The 19,151-nt window shown below is 43.3% G+C and overlaps 2 protein-coding genes across 2 annotated transcripts; one reads left to right on the forward strand and one right to left on the reverse strand.

Moving 5' to 3' along the window:
• Positions 1 to 92: 92 nt before the first annotated feature.
• Positions 93 to 18,370, reverse strand: LOC111071131 (serine/threonine-protein kinase unc-51). The gene is made up of 12 exons (XM_022362291.2): positions 17,744 to 18,370; positions 12,121 to 12,294; positions 3,224 to 3,311; positions 3,028 to 3,153; positions 2,884 to 2,957; positions 2,653 to 2,813; positions 2,458 to 2,594; positions 2,239 to 2,391; positions 955 to 2,169; positions 751 to 887; positions 537 to 672; positions 93 to 440 (listed from the first exon to the last, which is right to left on the reverse strand). Exons 1-12 carry the CDS (start codon positions 17,831 to 17,833, stop codon positions 364 to 366), a joined length of 2,568 nt encoding a protein of 855 aa, XP_022217983.2. The 5' UTR covers positions 17,834 to 18,370; the 3' UTR covers positions 93 to 363.
• LOC111071132 (leucine-rich repeat and transmembrane domain-containing protein 2) lies at positions 4,638 to 10,165 on the forward strand. The gene is made up of 8 exons (XM_022362292.2): positions 4,638 to 4,815; positions 5,901 to 6,073; positions 7,952 to 8,139; positions 8,197 to 8,447; positions 8,515 to 8,790; positions 8,932 to 9,211; positions 9,289 to 9,468; positions 9,531 to 10,165. Exons 2-8 carry the CDS (start codon positions 6,021 to 6,023, stop codon positions 9,683 to 9,685), a joined length of 1,383 nt encoding a protein of 460 aa, XP_022217984.2. The 5' UTR covers positions 4,638 to 4,815; positions 5,901 to 6,020; the 3' UTR covers positions 9,686 to 10,165.
• Positions 18,371 to 19,151: the final 781 nt, after the last annotated feature.

Consider the following 19,151-nt stretch of genomic DNA (forward strand, 5'->3'; position numbering starts at 1 on the left):
AACTAGCTGGACTCTTTTCCTGCCCTTATTCATGTTACATTCTGCACGCACTGCACTCCACTCATTTTGTAAGCTTTAACAATTATGGGGGGGGGGGCGTGGGAAATTATACAGAAAAACAAAAACTACATAATATGCTTTGCTGAGAATAATATTTACATTCGACAACTGCTGAGGGGTGAGTGGGGGGACCAATAACTCCAAAAGCTGTGTGTGTTTTCAAGGGGGCTATTTAAATTATAGTAGTTTTTGTTTTGAATCACATGTTGCAAAAGAATGGGGGTGGTGTGGGTGGGCCGGGGGCTGGTTGAATAACTTAAGGAAATGTTGATAATGATTGCCATTATTATGTGCCACACACGCCTAGGCATTTTCATCGGTCACATAGATGTAGCCATGCTGTTGCAATATGCTCAAACGCTTCTCAACGGCATCGCGATCTGTCAGAGAGAGAGAGAGAGAGAGAAATAGAAAGATGACAAAACAAATATTAGTTAGAGTTTCTAAGTTTGTGGTGCAATCATTGCGCTTCGTACATTTATTCAATAGCATTTTGTCCTGTGGATGATTGCACTTCTGCACCAGCGAATGCAACAGAATGTGCGCGGTATTGTAGCGCTCAAAGCAGTTCTTGGTGTTCTTCAGTAGCTCATCCAAGGCAGCTGCTTGGCACTGCAAAAGCAGAATAGAATAACAGAATAATAAAAAAGAATATATGTATATGTTATGTGGTGGCAGCCATTTGCTTACCATATCCAGCGCATAGTCGTATAGTATCTTGTCGGCTGTTATGTTAAATGCATTCGCCTTCTGCAGTAGGCCGCTGCCATTGAGGCGCTTCGACTCGAACAGTATGCTCCGGTACTTGGCGTTCATTGTGAGCAGAGCTGAGGAACATAAAACATGAGAACATAAGGAACCTTATCCCTTTGTCTATATTGTAGAGCCACTCACCATTCTTCACATTCGACGATGGCTTTAGCTGGCCATTGCGCAGCTGCTGCGAGGCCAGATTCAGGCCGCTGGAAAGCAGCTGCAGGGCACGCACGAGCAACACCAGACGCTCCGCCCGCTTGCAGTGTTCCGGGGCATGGGGCGGTATCTGTTGGGGATTGTCTGCATTGGCTGCCGTCTGACTGCCGGCCACCATCAAAGTGGAGAGAGGTGCGCAACGGGAGTCGGCCACCTCCTGGATGCAGACGGTGAGGGCGAGCACAAAGTTCAGCTTGGACAGCGTCTCGTTATGCTCGCGATCCATCAGCGTCTCCTCCGACAGCTCTGGAGCCTGGAATGCATGTGGTTCGCCACCGCCAACGCCTCCGGCGCCCGTGTCCAGCAGACTGTGCAGTCCTCCGGTGGCCCCCAGCTCGGGCAGCGTGAAGGCACGCGGTCCGAGCATATGGTGCTGGTTGTTGTTCTCCGAGCCGCTGCCCGCCGACGAGCCTATCGAGCCCAGCGAACCGGGTGCCATCAGCATTGTGGGACTGCCCAGGGTCGGCAGTATGGTGAGCGCGGCGGACGGAAGAACCGGTGAGCTATTGCCGCTCCTGCGCAGCGGTGACTGCGAGTGTCCGGGCGACACTTGCCACGTGCTCGGCGCATGCGGCGGCGGTGTCTCCGACAGCGAACCCCCCGATGCGGACCTTATCCGGGTGGTTCCTCCCGGTGGTGTCCCTATGGCAAACTGCACTGCTGGCGGCGAGATCGAGTTGATGTCACTGCTCACGCTGCTCTTGCGCTGATCCGGCCTCGGCTGCTTCACACTGATGGGCTGGGAGCGTGGCAGCTGCTTGCCGGCCGCCGCCAGCGTGGCCACAGTCAGCGGCATGTTGCCCTGCCTGGCCGGCGAGCCGGCCAGTGCGCCTCCTCCAGCTGGATGGGCGGCCGTTTGGCGGCGTGCTGGTGCCGGCACTGGCTTCGGCTCGGAGATGGGCAGACTGCTGGGCCGTGGCGGACTGGATTGATTTTGTTGTGGCTGCTGTTGACGCTGGCCCCCAGTTGTGGGCATCGTCTGACCCTGACGCTGATCCTCGGGCAGATTCTTGGGCACCAGCACAAAGTCATCGGAATCCTCATGAGAGCTGCACGATCCACTGTTGTTCTCGCTATCGCAGAGCACTCCCACATTGGTGATGGTGGCACAAATGGCCGGATTGGCCACCACGGAAACTAAAAACAAAAGCAAACAAAACACAGAGGGTGATTCGTTTTCTTAAGAGCGACTCTTTCGATAGTTACCCGTATTCTCTTCATCCTGGGCCGCTTCCTGCTCCTCCTGCTCCTTCTGCTGCTGCTCCGCCAGCTTGACCAGCTGCAGTTCCTGTTCCATTTGCTGTTGCAATGGACTCTTGGCCTTCACCGGCGGTGTGCCGCCCAGCGGTGGCATATCAACTGTTCAAACAACACAACAACTAGTGAATCTTCTTTGGGGGGGAAAGGGCTGTGTTAGCGACTCACCTGGCGACACGACAGCCTTCTTGCCCTGCAGGAAACGATGCACAAAGAAGCTCTCGTATGAAATACGATCCTTGGCATTGCGTCGCAGCAGGCACAGCAGCAGATCCCTCAAATCCGGCGACACGCCATGGGGTATCCTTCGGGGCAGCATCACATTAGATCATAAAATATACGTGAACGATCGGTGGCACTTACTTGGGTGCCAGATTGGCATTCTGCTCGTAGTAGAACTTCAGTTCGTTGGGCGTTTGTGCATAGAAGGGCGCCTTGCCGGTCAGACACTGATAGACGATCGTGCCCAGCGACCAGAGATCCGCTTTGGCATCATACTGCAGCGACATGATCACCTCGGGTGCCTATATCGGTGCAGATATTCGAGATTAAGGACTACAATTTTTATTATGGATTATAGTTATTTCCCCTTACCATATACATGGGGGAGCCGCAGAGTGTGGCTGCCATGACGCCATCGTTCAGAAAACGCGCAAAACCAAAATCCGCTAAAATTACAAAGAAAAAAAAAGAAATGTATGTAAGTGCTGTTAGCTTTAGAGTCCATTCATTACTCACCAATTTTCAGGGTTATCTTCGATGGTGATGGCAATGTTTTGCCATAATTGTGCGATAGCAGTATATTTTGTGGCTTGAGATCACGATGCACAATTCCTTTGGTATACAGTGCTTTCATAGCACCAGCTAAAATATATACAATAAATTTAATGAAATTATATATATTTAGATATATATATGTATATACGCTGCTTACCTAGTTGTATGAGAAACAATCGAACGGTATCCTCGCTCAGGCTACCCTTTACACTCAGGTAATCCGCCAAGTCGCCGCCATTGCAGTACTGCAAAAAGGAAAGGGAAGAATGGAACAAACACAGAGAGAAAAAAAAACATTATTATCATTAAGGCAAAAGTCAAAAGTTCAGAGCGCACATAAATCTGCCACAACCACACAAGGGGCGTCCGGGGGTCTCGGTGCCGAAAGCAAAGCAAAAGCAAAGCGCGTACTATGCAAATGAATTAGGTTCAATCAAAGCGAAATGCCAAGACCCCCAGAGGCCCAGAGATCCACCCAAGAGAGGCGGCGACTCAGACAATTACATACAGAATGTGGGCAAGGTCAATGCGAATGTGATTTATGACAATCAAGAATCTCAAGTTGAGGAAACCAACTGGAGAATTAGGGAATTATGTAGGTACATATGTTTGTATGTTTCTGGTACTTGGACAGCTGCTGGCTTCCGCTCTTGAAGCAGTCCAGTTCCCGGGTTCCTGTTCATACATATCCTGTATACAATGGTTAATTTTTTTTTGAATTAAATTATCACTGATGGGCTGACAGCCTTCTTCCGGATATAACTGTCAAGAGAACCAGTCTCACACATTATTTCGGGTGGGGTGGGGTCTCAGACAGCTGCCAAAAAAGGATTGGCGTTTCTCTGACCTTGGGCCTAGCCAAAGAGGAACACACACACATCACACTCTCTCACACTTGCTTGCCCTGCTTTACAAGCAGTGCTACAAACAAACTTACTGTCGAACAGCAGAAAATGAGAAAACATGTGTACCGCCGCCGGACCACTTACTCTCGCACAACTTAATGAGCAAACAAAGCGAGGCAATATTAGGCAATTAAAACCACAAAATTGAAATGACAAAAGATTTCACTTGCTTTTGTGGAAACGCTTAACGCACTACAGGGGGTCGGAGAGGGGAAGTGGAGAGGCAGGAGAACATTAAACAGCCACTCAAACAAGTCATTGACATGTAAAATGAGTGACAGTAAAAAACAAAAATAATTACAATAAAAGTTCAGAAAGAGAGACGAAGAGCAGAAGAGAGCAGGGCGCCATCACAGCCGCAGTCAGGGGGCTTTTAGAAATTTAACTCTGGTTTTTCTCTAATCAATGAATATATGTACATATATGCAACATCAGCAAACAAGTGCGCATGAGTCAGCGAATTATTGGAAAATGCACTTGCCCATTATAATGAAAAAAAAACGGAAAAAAACCAACAACATTTGGAGTTTTCAAGTTTCCATCAACGCGAGCGTCAAAGAGAGAGCTTTATCTCTGTCTCTCTTGCTCTCTGAGCTGAGCGCGCTTCGCTGCCACGGGCTGGCGGGCTGTGCTGTGGGTTGCTGCTGCTGCCGCTCAGTCTATCAACGACAATCGCGCGACTCGCCCGTCTTGGCTGCAAAAGCTGCAATCGTACGGTATATACAAAGCAAGAAACAAAAAGTGCAAAAAGCTCGCTGCAATTGCCAAATTGTTGTTAGTGCGTGTGGTCAAATAAATAAGCAAAATCGCGAGCACATACATTTCCGAAAGACACCAACCAAGGGTATTACGTGTGGAGTTTGAACGGTGTGTGTGTGTGTGTGTGTGCCGCGAATCATTCCAAGTGAATTTCAATGGACTAAAGGTCAACATTATTTTTCTAGGCGATAAAAACAAAGCGTGCCGCTATATAGATTTGTGTGTATATACAAAAAAATATGTAGCCAGTCTATATAAAGACATGAAACTAACAAAAATACATATATGTACATATATATATGCACGCTGGGTGAATCAAGCAAAGTTCACTGATAAATATTTTAATTACAATTAAAATTCAAAACACGTCACACAACAAGCTAATCTAGTAGCTAATCTGTTCATTCCCAACATTCCGGCTTAGTCATGTTATGGTTTTCCAATTCCAATAGTTGCAAATTATGTTAACAAATATTGATTCTAAGGCTTTAAGAATCAGTTTTTCCCCCACCAATCAAAGTTTGCTTTACTTTTCGCCATCGATCGACATGATCGACAATTGGGGAATTACATTCATCGTTAAGTTTCATCTTGTTGGGGGGAAACTCTCCATAAACGTTACATGCTACAATAATTAAATTAATAGCAACAGTCACTAAAAAATTATGTCAAATGGAATGAAACAACGAAAACAAAACGAAGCAGCACAGAGAATTACAAACGAACGAAAAATGATAAGATTAAGTGGCTGAGGCATGTAGAGGCATGCCGGGGCTAAACATTTACTAATCACTCCACATAGATTAGGGAGCGAAACAGAGAGAGGGCAGAAAGAGAGCACGAGAGAGTGGTGCCAAGCAAAAGAATCAAACAATCGACTGTTGGCGTCCAAGAATGTTCAGAGCGAATCAGAGAGAGAGAGAGAGTTTCGACGCTCTCTCACCTGCATTGGATGTCAAATTTCCCATATGCTTGGGGGTCTGGCCCCGCCGCCGACAGTTGTGTTTGGGCGTTGAGAATGTGTGCCGGTGTGTGCGAGCGGATCGAAAAAGCTTTGTGGCAATTAAGTTATGCGAACTGATGTATTTATTATGCCCATAAAAAACAGTATAACTTTATGGAAACCAAAAAGTGTAAAGTGAAAGAAAACTAATTCAAATTTATTTTCAGATTGTGAAATTCTCGCCCCAAACAAATGAAAACAACAGAATATATAATTTATATTGCTAAACCAGTGGAAACTAACCAATAAATAAATAATCAATTTAACAAAAAGAAACAATAATCAAAATGCACGTGTATTACAAATTTGGCTTGCTCTTGATATTTTTGCTAAGCGTCAGGTAAAAACCAAATACAAAAATGTTTAAAACATTTACTTTGAGATCAGAGTTAGTAAAGATAGGCAGGTGAAATTGAATTTGTTAAACAAATCATCTTTGAAATTTGAAATTCCTATAAGAAGGGATGACGCAGTCTCTATGGTCTGGATGGGCTTTTTCCATAGTCAATTGGGCTTTTTTTCTAGAGGAAAGACAGACACATCAGGCACAAAGAAACGAAATAAGACAAAGTACAAAGTTTTAATTGAGTAACGCTCGTCAGTGATTAATTCTCCAACCTGTTGAGGAAGCGCACGAGCAGCGGGACTTTGACCCCCCTGCTCAACGCCTGTTATATCAATTCCAATTGCAACACTCACGCAGAGGTTATAAAAAAAGCAAAAAAAAAAAACATACAACCAACTCTTTTATGGACAGACCTCGGCAACAGCACTTAATGGTTCCTAATCATATCACATAATCTGATAAAAATAATAACAATACACGCTGCTTGCCCGATAATTTATGCCTTTTTTTTTTGCGCCAGCCTTATCACATTGGTTTGACCAGAGGTGGCGGCGGCGGCATGAACTCAAAAAACATGGGAACTTTGAGTGCAAGAAAATCGACCAAGAAGAACAGGAAGTGCAGGAAACTTAATCCCAGAGACTGCTTCTGGGAGCAGCTACTGTTTCTCTCTCCCTGTCCGTATGAGTCACACTTTAATAGTCTCGTCCTATACAATTTACAGCTAAAAACAGAGACAGCGAGCGCTTCATTGATTTTTATTGTGTTGAAAGCAAAGAGAGAGACGGAGCATTTATTTCCACTTGAAATATCCCTTCCTGAGGGGGGTTACATTTGATCGTCATGGGTCGTTGTGCAGTTTAGAGGTTTTTAAAGGTATTTTCTTTATTACCAATGAAAAACGCAGCAGCCATAATTGAGACCTTTATCAGCACTAAAACAATAAGTTTCCGTACGGTTTCCGTCTAGTATAAAAACGTTTCAGCCCCCCTCTAATTTGGCCACTTGGATTGCCTGATGAGTATCATTAACAATCATTTGATGAAACTTCAGTCAAGAGTCACGCAATTTGAGAGAATTCTCAAAAGTCAAGACGTTTTTTTAAGACACACTTGACCCGCACCCCCCGCACACCCCCTTGAGCTGAGCGCAGAAGTCTAATGAAGGATTTAGAATCAGGCGAAAGCAGACACGAATACGTATAAAAGAATACAGAATACAGCAGCAACAAAAACCAAAACAAACGGCGAAAGTGAGAGTAAACGAAATCGTGCAAAAAAAAAAAAATAAATAAAAAAATAAACCGGTCAAGTTGTCTCTTTTTGCCATGACGTAAACAGGTTTATGTGCCTCTTTCCCACCACACCGCGCTCCAGAGACCCACCGCATATACAGTGCGTTACAGTAGTTTAAGGCAGCTGAAAACTTCTTTTGAAATTACAACTGATACTCGTCCAGAGAGCCAGAGTTATTAAATACAGGTTCATACAGCTGTAAAACGTACTGTAAGGCATGAAGAGAGAGAGAGAGAGTGAGAGGGAGAGAGATAAACAAAAACTTATAATGACAGTGAGGAGAGGAAAAAGTTATCGCTCGCTCGCCTACCTGTCCACCTCCATGGAGGGTGGTGTGTGTGTGTGTGTGTGTGTGTGCGTGTTCGCTTGGCTTTGCTCGTAATTAAATGGGTCAAGAGCGTTTTCAGGACAAATTAGTTGGGTGTGTTCGCCTTCAAGACGGATGATGATGTAAGGCCTCGTTTTACCCTAGAATTTGCCAGCCAGTTGCCATTTTTGGTATATTTATTTATTTGGCTTAAATCAAGTTTTACAAATTGGTCGATAATTGCTCTAATGCTTTTTCAAACTTTTTCAGCATCAGCCACACATTTGCAGCTCCAGCCGCTGGACAACAGAACAACAGTTCGGCTGAGGACTATTTATACGATGATTATGACTACAGTGAAGAGACGGCGTCCAAGGGATCACCGGAGACAGCTGAAAACAGACTGATGCCATTCACATCCTCAACATCAACCACAACCACATTTCGACCGACATTTAGTGAGAATCAATTGCCTTACACACTTGATCACAACTGATTGTTAATCCTCTGAAAAGATATACCACGACGCAGCAATCTGGTGCTGGAGCCCAGCTGTCCACGGCAATGCCGCTGCCTGGAGGACAAGTATATCCAGTGCTCCAATGCTCATCTCACCCACGTGCCCCTGGACATTCCGAGGACGGCGGCCATCATAGACTTGAGCTATAATGTGATTGCCGAACTGAGGCCAGAGGACTTTGCCAATCTATCCCGTCTGGTGGAGATCAATTTGAATCACAATCTGCTCAGTCATCTGGACAAGGAGGTAGGCATGCGCATACAATAAAAGTATAACTAAATAATATAATAATCAAAATCCATCTACTTGGCAGGCCTTCCATGGCTTGGAGCGTTTGAGGCGGCTGCGTTTGGCCAACAATCGTCTCACCAAAATCGAACCCGATACCTTTGTGGGGGCCACAGACCTGGAGCTGCTCGATCTGAGCAACAATTCAATCAGCCAGCGATTGGATGGATCATTTCTCAATCAACCCAGTTTGATTGAGTTCAGTTGCTCGAATTGCAGCTGGACGGAGCTGCCGGAGCAGACGTTCGTGAATATGAGTGCCCTGCAAACGCTGCGCTTGAACAACAACAATTTCGAACAGGTAACAGGTTGCGCGCCAAAGTTATCGCACGAAAGGTCTATCGATAGTTGCGGCATGCAAGCCAAAGCAACCCTGCAGCAGCAGCTGTTAGACCATCATATATATAGTTGTCTCGCTCACTCACGCCTTTTCTTTTGACAGAAAATCAATACGCGAGCTTTTGCACCGCTAAGAAACATAATTAAGCTAAAACTGCCAGAACTGGACCAGGAAAACATCGAGGAACTGTGCAACCTGCTCAAGTCGATTGATAACATCAGCTTCAGGCACTTTGATGTGAGCTGCTTCGAGCTAGTGCTGGGCACATCGTTCAACGAGAGTCTGATCCAGGCCACAGATCCGCCCTTCAAGCGGGTGACGGGCCTGCCCACAGCTGCCACCACAGCACGGCCAGCCGCAACCCCCGCCCCGACACGCACAGGTAAGCGGAACAGACTCCACAAAAACAATTATGGAAGTATATACTAATGTCGTGTCGTGTCTCCCAAAACTAAACAGCGAATCGCAATCGGAATAAAATGGCCAACGGCACGGCGGCGGCGGCCATTGAAGTGGCAAAGGCTGGCATCATGGGCACAGTGACCGAGAGCAGTGGGGTCTCTGTGGATGCGACCACGGAAAAGGAGCAGCCCTATCAGGTGCCCATCTCACAGGAGACAATCAACACGCTGCTCATCTGTGAGTGATTGTGAAATGTGAAATATGAATATGATTCTTCAACTAATGTTACATCATTTCAGGCATCATGGTGCTAGCGGTCATTGGCATTGTCATTGGCCTCATTTGCCGCAAGGATGTGGGCGGCATCAAGACCAAATGCTGCCGCACCAGCAAACCGGAGCCAAAGGATCAGGTGCATCCCACTGAGGAGATACCATTAAATAAGTTAGCCTAAGTAGAAAAAAAAGACAATTTTCCGAATTTCTAACCAAGAAACAAACACGTTCCACTTTACAAGCATTTTTTGCCAGATAGCCATAGATGTATACTTTGTATGTATGTCTTAATTTATATGGGATAACTTATCTGTAGAATGCGAAAATTAGTTAACTACTTTGACGTCATAATACATAGACAATTGTAGTAGTCGTTCCCATTGTTCTCTAGCACCAAACACAACACAAGCACAGCACAGCCAGCCAATTGCTGTCCACCAGGGTTCTAGTTCGTTTTAGTCGGAGTATGTAGGTTAAACTAGCTGCCTAGTCGGGAGCAAGGGAAGCAGGAGGAGAAGACTCTACGCTCTTCTATGCTTAGTTTGCATATAAAAATGTATGTCACTTTAGTTTTTAGTTTTATGTTCGTGTGTGTGTGTGTGTGTGTCGTAGCTATAGACGTTTTTGCCAAAATACAATAAAAAAAAAAAAACAATACAATTATTGTAAATAGTAGAAAACAATTGAAATATGTTTTACTGATGCCTGCCCCAAAGTGGGGAAATGGGAAATTTCCAGGAAACTTAATATACCAGCTGCAGATGTGGAATCTAATAATGGCTAACGCGATTACAGCTACCGAAACTTGACACCTGACAACCTTGATTATCCACCATATCACAGCATTGCTATCTTATCGTATCGTATGCATCATATCTATCAATCCCGCCCATATTTATCCGCTCACAACAAACTAAGCAGCAAATAAACAGATCGATCGTTAATTATTGGCTTGATGCGAGTAAATAAATAGAGAAGAGCAGACAAAGCGGACGGGGCGCAGAGCAGAGGAACACGTGGGCAGGCAGGCAGGCAGACAAACCGAATTAATACAAGCATACATACACATATGTATGTATATATATATAGTAGAGAGCATAAGAGAGGGAATCGCTGATTGTAATCGCAATCCCATTCACCCATCTCATTGTGTGTCTCTCTCTCTCTTTCTTTGATTGCAAAGTAATTAGAATAACAGCGCAGTGGCAGAGCTCAAAGCTAACGGGGCCAAAGTCAGACAAACGAAAATGTAATAACAGACAATAGCAGACGGGAATGAAATACTAGCACTAGCACTTCCTCTCGCTCACGCTCAAACCGTAAGTTGAGGTATATGTATGTATGTAATTTATAGACAAGGTACTGCTATTCCATCCATACTCGTATGCGAATATAATGATGAATGTGCGCATAGGTTGCACATGTTTTGCATCCCAATAATAGAGGCGGCGACTCTGTCACATTTACTTGTCTCACCTTCTCTATTTAAAATGCCTTGCAATGGAAGCAAATAAAAGCAAAACCAAAAAGCAGAGCAGAGCATGAGCGAATAAAAAAAATACCCTAACCTGAGCAAGAGTTTGAGCATTTAGTTGGGTCCAAGAACTTATATGTACATAGCTTCTCAAAATCTTTCTCTAGCGCAGAGTATCGAAGTAAACAACACAACACAATCCTATCCAATCTTATCAGTCGGACAACAAACCAACACTCGCCCAAAAAGAGAGCCTCTAATGCCCGTGTGCCACAGACATTTGACCTACTTTCCCGATTATATATGTACCTAATAGTCGCACCACCATTCCCTGTAAACACACTGAGTGCTAGCAAGCGGCACACACCTGTAGAGAGTTGAACAAACTTCACGATTCAATAACCGAATATCCCAAACGGATAATGTACCGGGGAGGGGCGTGGCAGGGCATCTGGTGTAAATTAACAAATGCGTATTAAGTATAAATATCGTATAAAGAGGCGAACAAAAACAACGCGCAATTACCCCACACAGCACAGGGGAAAAGCCGAAAGAGTGTGCATGGGTGTGCTAGTGATTCACCCCTCCCCCCCCCTACTGCAACTAAGCCTCAGAGATAACCCTACACTGATTGTTTTTCCTTTCTCAGTTAATAACTCGACCAATTCGTATACCATTTTCTATAGGTTAATATCTATAGATTCCTATGCCCTATATACAGGGGAACTATAAATGTTTGTAAAGCTCTCTTAAAATTAAACTTGAGAAGCAATGAGTATGCACTGTGTCTAGACGAATATCCACGTTCCATTCTATTCTCACTTTATTTTTATTTACGAATTCATTTCGCAACTTCCGCAATTAATGGCGTAGCATTTTAGCCAAACAGAAGACAAGCAGTGGGATAGAGGGGTGGAGAGGCTAGAGGTGTGTGTGTGGGGTAGGTGGTAATATGACGTGGAACTGGCCAACCATACCTACCCCATTCCCCATCAACGCCACTGTGGGGGGGGATGGATTGACTCACAGGCGCGCACACGTTTTAGCCATATAAACATTAAATATTTATGCCGTTTTTCACGCTTCTGCTTCTGCTTTGGGTTGCTTTTGGGTTTACACTACTATAATGACACGACTTACCTCCATGACCAAATTGACGCAATCCTGGGACTCCTTGCAGTCCAACAAAGCCACAACATTCTCATGGTGCAGTTCGGTGAGCTCCTTTAGAATTTTGATCTCCTTGCCGAGCAAATTCTGCGTCTTGATTAGTCCCTTCTTGGAAATGCATTTGATGGCCACCGGCATGTGTTTCTATGTATATATAAAAACAAAAACAATCTCATTAATATTTATTTCAGTTTAGTCATTGAGTCATTTAAGCTAATTCTAATTCTAAAAGCAAATTCATTCATCAATTCATCAATTCAATCGCAAAATCAATTCCCCTGAGGGACTGCATCGAATGATTTGGTTCAATATCGATTCATGGGGTTAAGGTGTTTCCATTTTGGAGGCTATAAAAATTGTTTTTTAATTTGTTTAATGGGGAGAATATAATGCCAAATTATCGGCCATTCACAGCCGTTTCATTCATTAGAATTTCGCCTCCTCCCCGTTCTCTTGTTTATTTATTTTCTTTTATAGCTGGCCAGCAAGTCCTCGCTTGTATTTGAATCTTTTTTGATTTCATCTGCCATCTGCCACAACTGGTGCCACAATTTGCATTCGCTGCTCAAATGCCTTTGCCGCTGGCTTTAATTAGCACGCACTGGGGAACAGGGAAATGCAAGTCTCCCAGATGATGATGGCAAAAGAGTGTGGCTCGGCTCTCGTTCGGATTGTTATTATTAGATACGCAAAAACGCACACAACTGGGGCCACAAAGCAGACGAAAGGGTGGTAAGGGAAGGGCAGCTATGGCTCGAATGACGACGAGTGCATAAACAAATAACGGGTTGAGTCGTCGTCCCACTGATAAGACACCCCAACTGCTGCTCCTCACGTCTCCTCATGTCTTGATTTACCCAACAGGTGACAATGACTATTTGTCTGAAGTAAGCAAACTTTGAGGGATAATAAATAAATAAATACATATATAAAGATGATCGTGGCCCAACAGGGTAAACCCTTGCTCCGCAACTTCTTCCATTGCTCCGAGATATATTCTTGCACAGACGCACAAGCGAAAAATGCAAAAGAGAATGCCAAAGAAAACAAAATACATGCGTGTGCGTGACCAAGAATGAAAAAACAAAATACACAAAAATAATTATTGCTTTTTGTTAGATATTTACTCCTAACTTCTCTGGTATACTTTGTATATTTTCAACTGTTAAGAAATAAGAGTACTGCTACTGTCTAGCATTCTATTGGTTTCCGCCACGCCCCACCCCATTGAACACGCGCTCTTTGCATGGGGGGGGCGGCTTGTAAATCGATATGTACTGCTCCCCTCCGGCTGACAATCTCTGCTGTGTGCAGCAGATTTATTTATACAATTTAAGTGCATATTTTTTATTCGTATTCTGTAAACAGCAATGAACCAAATCAAGAGATACTTGCAGCTTCTGCTGACCGATTACCAAGGCCTTGCCCTGCACATCTGCTGCTGCTTCTTCTGCTGCTTGTTTGTTTGTTTGAGAGTTCAGTTTTCATCTGTCATCTGTTGTCAAGACTCTCTGTTCGTGACTGTTGGGTGTTGTTCAATGGGGGGGGTATTGATATGCGATCATTGGAGCTTGAAGCTTGAAGCTTTCGACTAGATTACAAATGGCAATGGGATCAGGTCAGTGGCAAGTGCTTGCAAATAAATGTACTTAGTATTTTATGGTTATTATTCATTCAACTCTTTGATCTCCATTTCTCTCAATTTTTCCCTTGCCTCGAATTGTGTTTACCTTTCCAAGTATGAGGCAATAAAAGAACTTGAGATTAGATTATCCACCACAGGCAACGGACTCTGCAGCAGTTCTTGACCCAATCACCTCAATGAACAAATTTCGCTGGCCAAGCCAGAAGCTGCAGCGGAAATGGTGTCAAAAACGTAGGCGAAAGTTTTTGTGGAAACCCCCAAAAGGGGGCCACTCGTTCTAAAAACAATATTAAATGCGATTCAGATAATTAGGGGCTGGTGGGGGCCTGGTGTGATATTAAATTATTTTTGGGCGGGTTCACTGAACTTGGGAGCAACGATAAGGTGAAAGAAATTTGTTGGCCTTAGGGTGCAATGGCCGCCGTCATCAACTAACAACAACAAGGGAAAAAAAGCAGCCAGCATTTCTTTCGGCCAAAAATAGCAAGACGAAAAAGGCAAAAATTGTGGCAGAAAATGCGAGAAACGAGAAACGAAATGCAGCAGCAGCAGCAGCACATCAACCATAGACCAAGTCGAGTGCGAGTATCTGACGAATAACACACACACACACACACACAGACAGACAGACAGAGAGCAAGAGATACAAGATAAAACTCCCAACTGGTTTGGCGGGTGAAAATATATATGTACATATCTGGCCAAAGCCCCACAATGTATCGCGGAAATTCTCTCTAATTTTACGACGCAAAACTTTTATTTCATATACCAATAACCGCATAATTCACGACCAATTGACAGACAGTATAACTCGTACCTACTACCGATCTGGAGCTGAACAAGACAAACTAGTTTGACTCTGCGAATTAAATGTATATAAATCTTTACTATATAGTTGATGTGCTCGCCGATGTCTGGCGGCATTTGCTCAATTAATTTATGCGTATTATGGCATTCCATTTTGGTCTGCACGTGTCGTAGTTGTTCCCACAAGATACTTTAAATGGGAAGGGTTGATTTCACTTCCGTTTCGCAATCGATTAAAGTTCTGGGAATTCCCAGACTAATAGCTGGCAAAGACATTTCATCGATGGCTTATTTTGATCTAAATTAATCAAGAATCTAATTAAATATACGGCAAGTGGTAGCTACATTTTATAGGAACCCTAGGGATTTTGTTTTCCCTTTGAATATCAAAAATTTCGCTGATCACGATGATAGAGAGAGAGGGCCGGGCCCGTCCAGAAGCTTCGTAATGCCATACTCGTATCTGATTGATTATGAAACAATTCCAAATCATTATCACACATGCCCAGAAGGGTATAATCAATCGCATCCTATATGTACTGGGATTGTATGTAGTTTTGCTCAAAACGCATTTTCATGCCCTTAGTAAATGGGGAAAATATTCAATTGCACAAACTACAAACTACATACAATATAAATATGCAAAATGTCTGGAAATGAGAAACGTGGGCTGGGCGGGGGAATGGATTGTGCAACGCTACAACAAAATGTTCCCTGGAACAGGCGGGGTGGCGGGGGGTAAGGGAGAACTAAACATTGTACACACGATCTGGGCCCGTACTCGGATTCGTAATTTTTTGCATGATTCCGCCACGCCAGCTTATGCAATTGGGGGAACACGATAAAAGCGAAACGCTCTATGAAATATGGAAACACGTGTCGTCTGGGTCTGGGTACATGTGAGCTCAGCAGCAAAAGCAGCAGCAGCAGCGGCGTATCCCTGAGTTACAAGTACAGATAAAGATCCAAAGAGTCTGCCCATTCATGGAAAGGCCAGGCCCAGGCCAGGCCAGACAACAAACAGTAGACACTGGGAATTGACTTTATTCTTGGACTTGCGGCTGCTCCTCCCTACTCCTACTCTGAGGAGATATTCTTTGCCGTTTTCTGTCGCCTGCCTCGATGTCTTTGTCTGGATGGAACACACATGTGCCGCGACTATTTTTAGCCAATCTTTTTCTGAGCACATGCTGACTTTAGATACTTAACGAAGATAAGTGCTGCATGAGCTGACTGACTAGTCCTGCTTGAGCTGCTTAAAATAACCAAAGGGATGGCATCAGAATATTAACACATGGAAAGGCAACACAAATGTGTCTCCAAGCAACCATAAAATGAGAGAAAAAGCAGTCATTCGATATGATCATTATTATCTACTCAAATATAGTGTTGTATGGACTGGTAAATGGATAACTTATAGCTGAATAATGCACCCACCACCATTCGAGAAACATTTTCTGATCTTAAACATATTTTATTCAACTTGAAATTTCAAAGAAAATCAATTCAAAACATTTTGGGCGAAATAATGGGAAAAAGAGAAAAGATTGTTAAAAGATCTACAATGAAAGCCAAAGACAAAGACAGTGACAAAGTGGTAGACAGGGAACACAACAGTGACGGTGAGAGTGAGAGCAACAGTAGCAGGGGGTGGGTGTGTGTGTGCGAGCGAGTGAGACAAGTGATCTGTTGTAGGTGTGGAGAAGTCGATTACGCTATTGTTGTCGCAGCGGCACTGGACGGACTACAATCGTAATTAATAATGTACATTACTGAGCACATTTCCAATAAAATGACTAAACAGTCTGCCATAGGAAACAATTTTCTAAAAAGAAGAAACGATTCTTTTGAAAAAATCAGGTGTATATCTATAAGAAAATATATTAGAGATTTTGGGAACGACAAGCCTTGCCTACGACAGCTATTATTTTTTCTGAAATTAAACAAGGCTTGGAAAAAACAAATTTAATCATTAGATTATGGCAATATCAAATCGGATCAGGAATATATTTTTATATACACTTTATGGTGCTGGAGATGTTTCCTTTAGTATAAATACCCACTGCAAGGGCATATAAAAACATGCCTGAATGTTTTGCCAATCGAATGTGTCCAGATACTTAAATATACATACATACATACAGATATGTACATATGTACATACATAATTAGGCACATATGAAAAACGTACACAAACAAATTTAAACTGGTGCATATGTATATCAATACATACATATGTACATACATATCTATATGTACATATGTATGCAAGGTGCTTTTTATTATGGATACAGAAAACAGCTGATGCAATAACGGGCAGCTGTTGGATGCTGCTTGGCAAAGTGTTTTCGCTTTTCACTTTACTTTTATTTATGGCTTTTTTGTGGTTTTGCTTTTGCTTTATAAAGTGCTTTTTAAAGTTGGGAAATGGTTGATCGGGTAATAGCCTGATAAAAGTGGCAAAATGACGGCACACCTTACAGCAGCCCATCATCACTCAGAGAAACATTTTCCTCTCCCGCCCAAACAATTCCATTTGTTTACTTGAAATTGAAAATTGTAGTTTGGTGGCCCCCCTTTGGAGACCCAATAATTCGACAGGCAATTGTACAGAATTCATTATTTCGGGCATGACCCTGAAATAGTTCAAAAGCACTTGAAGACCCCACACACAAAAACAGGCACGAAGCACACCAACATACACACAGATTATACGTATGGGGGAATAGCCTACGCAATTTCTTGTCATTGTGTGAAGGCACGTGCGAGAGGCGACCACAGATAAACTATGCTGGAACAAAAGGGATAGAAAATAGTAACATAAACAAGGCACAACAAATAAGCGCTGAGAATTGGGGGTTCTGATTTCAGCGGATTTTTTACTCATTCTCTGACGACGTTTTTGCAAAGCAAAGCAAAGCCAAAGCAAGCGGGCGTTGTGCTTTTGGCGATTGTGTTTGCGGCGACGTATTTTGTGTTTACCCACTGACAATGGCGCATTGTTAATAAGTTTTGATGTTGTTTTCGAATGAGAGCCAAGCCCCACATTGGAGTCAACAATATTGCACACTCGGACTTGTGGGATAAACAAGTTAATTACATCAGGAGAACGTAAAGTTTTGTTGTTTATGTAGTTCTTACCTTGCGGTGACGCCCCTTGTAGACGACAGCAAAGGCGCCATGGCCAAGCATATCCTTGGAGCTGTATTCATACTCCCCGACAATATTCATTGCATGCGAAGAGGATGCGATGTCTCGTTACGCTCTCTCCTTCGCTCGCGCGCCCTTTACACCACCACACCACCCTCTCTCTCACACACACACACACACACACACACAGAACACAACACACACTCACGCACGGTCAACGGCAGTTGCTTTTCTTTGCCTTTCTGCTTTCTGCCTTTCAATTGCAATTGTGGAAAATCAATTTTTTTTTCTTGTACGGCTGAGGGGGGACAGCAGCGAGCAGCGAATTCTTGCACTTGGTGGTTTTTCACGTAACTCGTTGCGATTCACTTGCGTTTAACAATTTTATCGGGGGAGGCAGGCAGGCACACACCACACACTTTACTTTAATTTCACTTGAAATTCAATTAAACTGCTTTTCGCTCCCCTTCTTAATGGGGCCCGTGTGCTATTTATTGAATTTGAATTTTTAGTTATTCTGCCCCTAACGCGGCTGCACACACGACCGATTTAGTTAGTGCATACCCCGCAGTCGAGCTTGTTTCTAATTTTTAAAGAAATTCACGCAAAACAAGTCATTAGAGGTGTCAAACCATCGAGGGCACTATCGATAGTATCGATATTTTACTGCTAGTCTCTACTATCGACGGTTTTGCGACTATCATGATAGTATCGAGCACAGTCGTTGCGCTTTTGATATGTTTGGATTGGCTGCTATAAAATACGAAGACAAATTTGCAAACAAATCGACAGGTGGCATCTAATTTTTACAATGGACAAGTTCCTAAAAGGTTTCAATGGTTTTTTAATAATTATTTCAGCCCGATAGTATCGATTGTTTTTTCAAAACATTCGACGTTGATATTCCTCGATATTGATATTCCGTTTAATATTACCTGCTAGCTGGGACTCTCAGCCCTAAACAAATAATTTTATCCGATAGATACATACATTTTTTAAGAGATTGGCAAGTTTTCAGAAGTCCTTTTTATTGGATTATTTACATATTAAGGTTCAAACAAAAACAACATAAAACGAATTTGTCGTCGTTTTGTGGCGTTGCCAGACTCGTGCAATTCGTAGTTGCTGCGGGCTGCCATGCCGTGATATTTTGTGATATGAAATTCGTCAGTTTTGATATTCAGTTTAATATTACTAGATAGTTGGCCCTCTCAGCCGTAAACAAATAATTTTATCCGATAGATACATAAATTTTGTTCAGGATTGGTTAGTTTTTAGAACTCTTTTTCATTGGATTGTTTACAAAATAGGATTCAAGCAAAACAAGTCATATTAAGCGTAAATGTGTACGGAAGATATTACTTACAATATAATCGGGTTAATGGTCACACTAGACCAC

The sequence above is a fragment of the Drosophila obscura genome, unplaced genomic scaffold, assembly GCF_018151105.1.
Source record: "Drosophila obscura isolate BZ-5 IFL unplaced genomic scaffold, ASM1815110v1 contig_1, whole genome shotgun sequence".
NCBI classification, from domain to species: Eukaryota; Metazoa; Arthropoda; class Insecta; order Diptera; family Drosophilidae; genus Drosophila; species Drosophila obscura.

Bases quoted from the DNA above. Each gene is read 5' to 3' on its own strand.
- LOC111071132 (XM_022362292.2), top strand. From the start codon at position 6,021: ATGCACGTGTATTACAAATTTGGCTTGCTCTTGATATTTTTGCTAAGC. The intron at 6,074-7,951 runs GTAAAAACCAAA...AAACTTTTTCAG, and splicing joins ATATTTTTGCTAAGCGTCAG to CATCAGCCACACATTTGCAG. The intron at 8,140-8,196 runs GTGAGAATCAAT...TCCTCTGAAAAG, and splicing joins CACATTTCGACCGACATTTA to ATATACCACGACGCAGCAAT.
- LOC111071131 (XM_022362291.2), bottom strand. From the start codon at position 17,833: ATGAATATTGTCGGGGAGTATGAATACAGCTCCAAGGATATGCTTGGC. The intron at 3,312-12,120 runs GTAAGTCGTGTC...TCCTTTTTGCAG, and splicing joins GCGTCAATTTGGTCATGGAG to TACTGCAATGGCGGCGACTT. The intron at 3,154-3,223 runs GTAAGCAGCGTA...TATATATTTTAG, and splicing joins ATTGTTTCTCATACAACTAG to CTGGTGCTATGAAAGCACTG.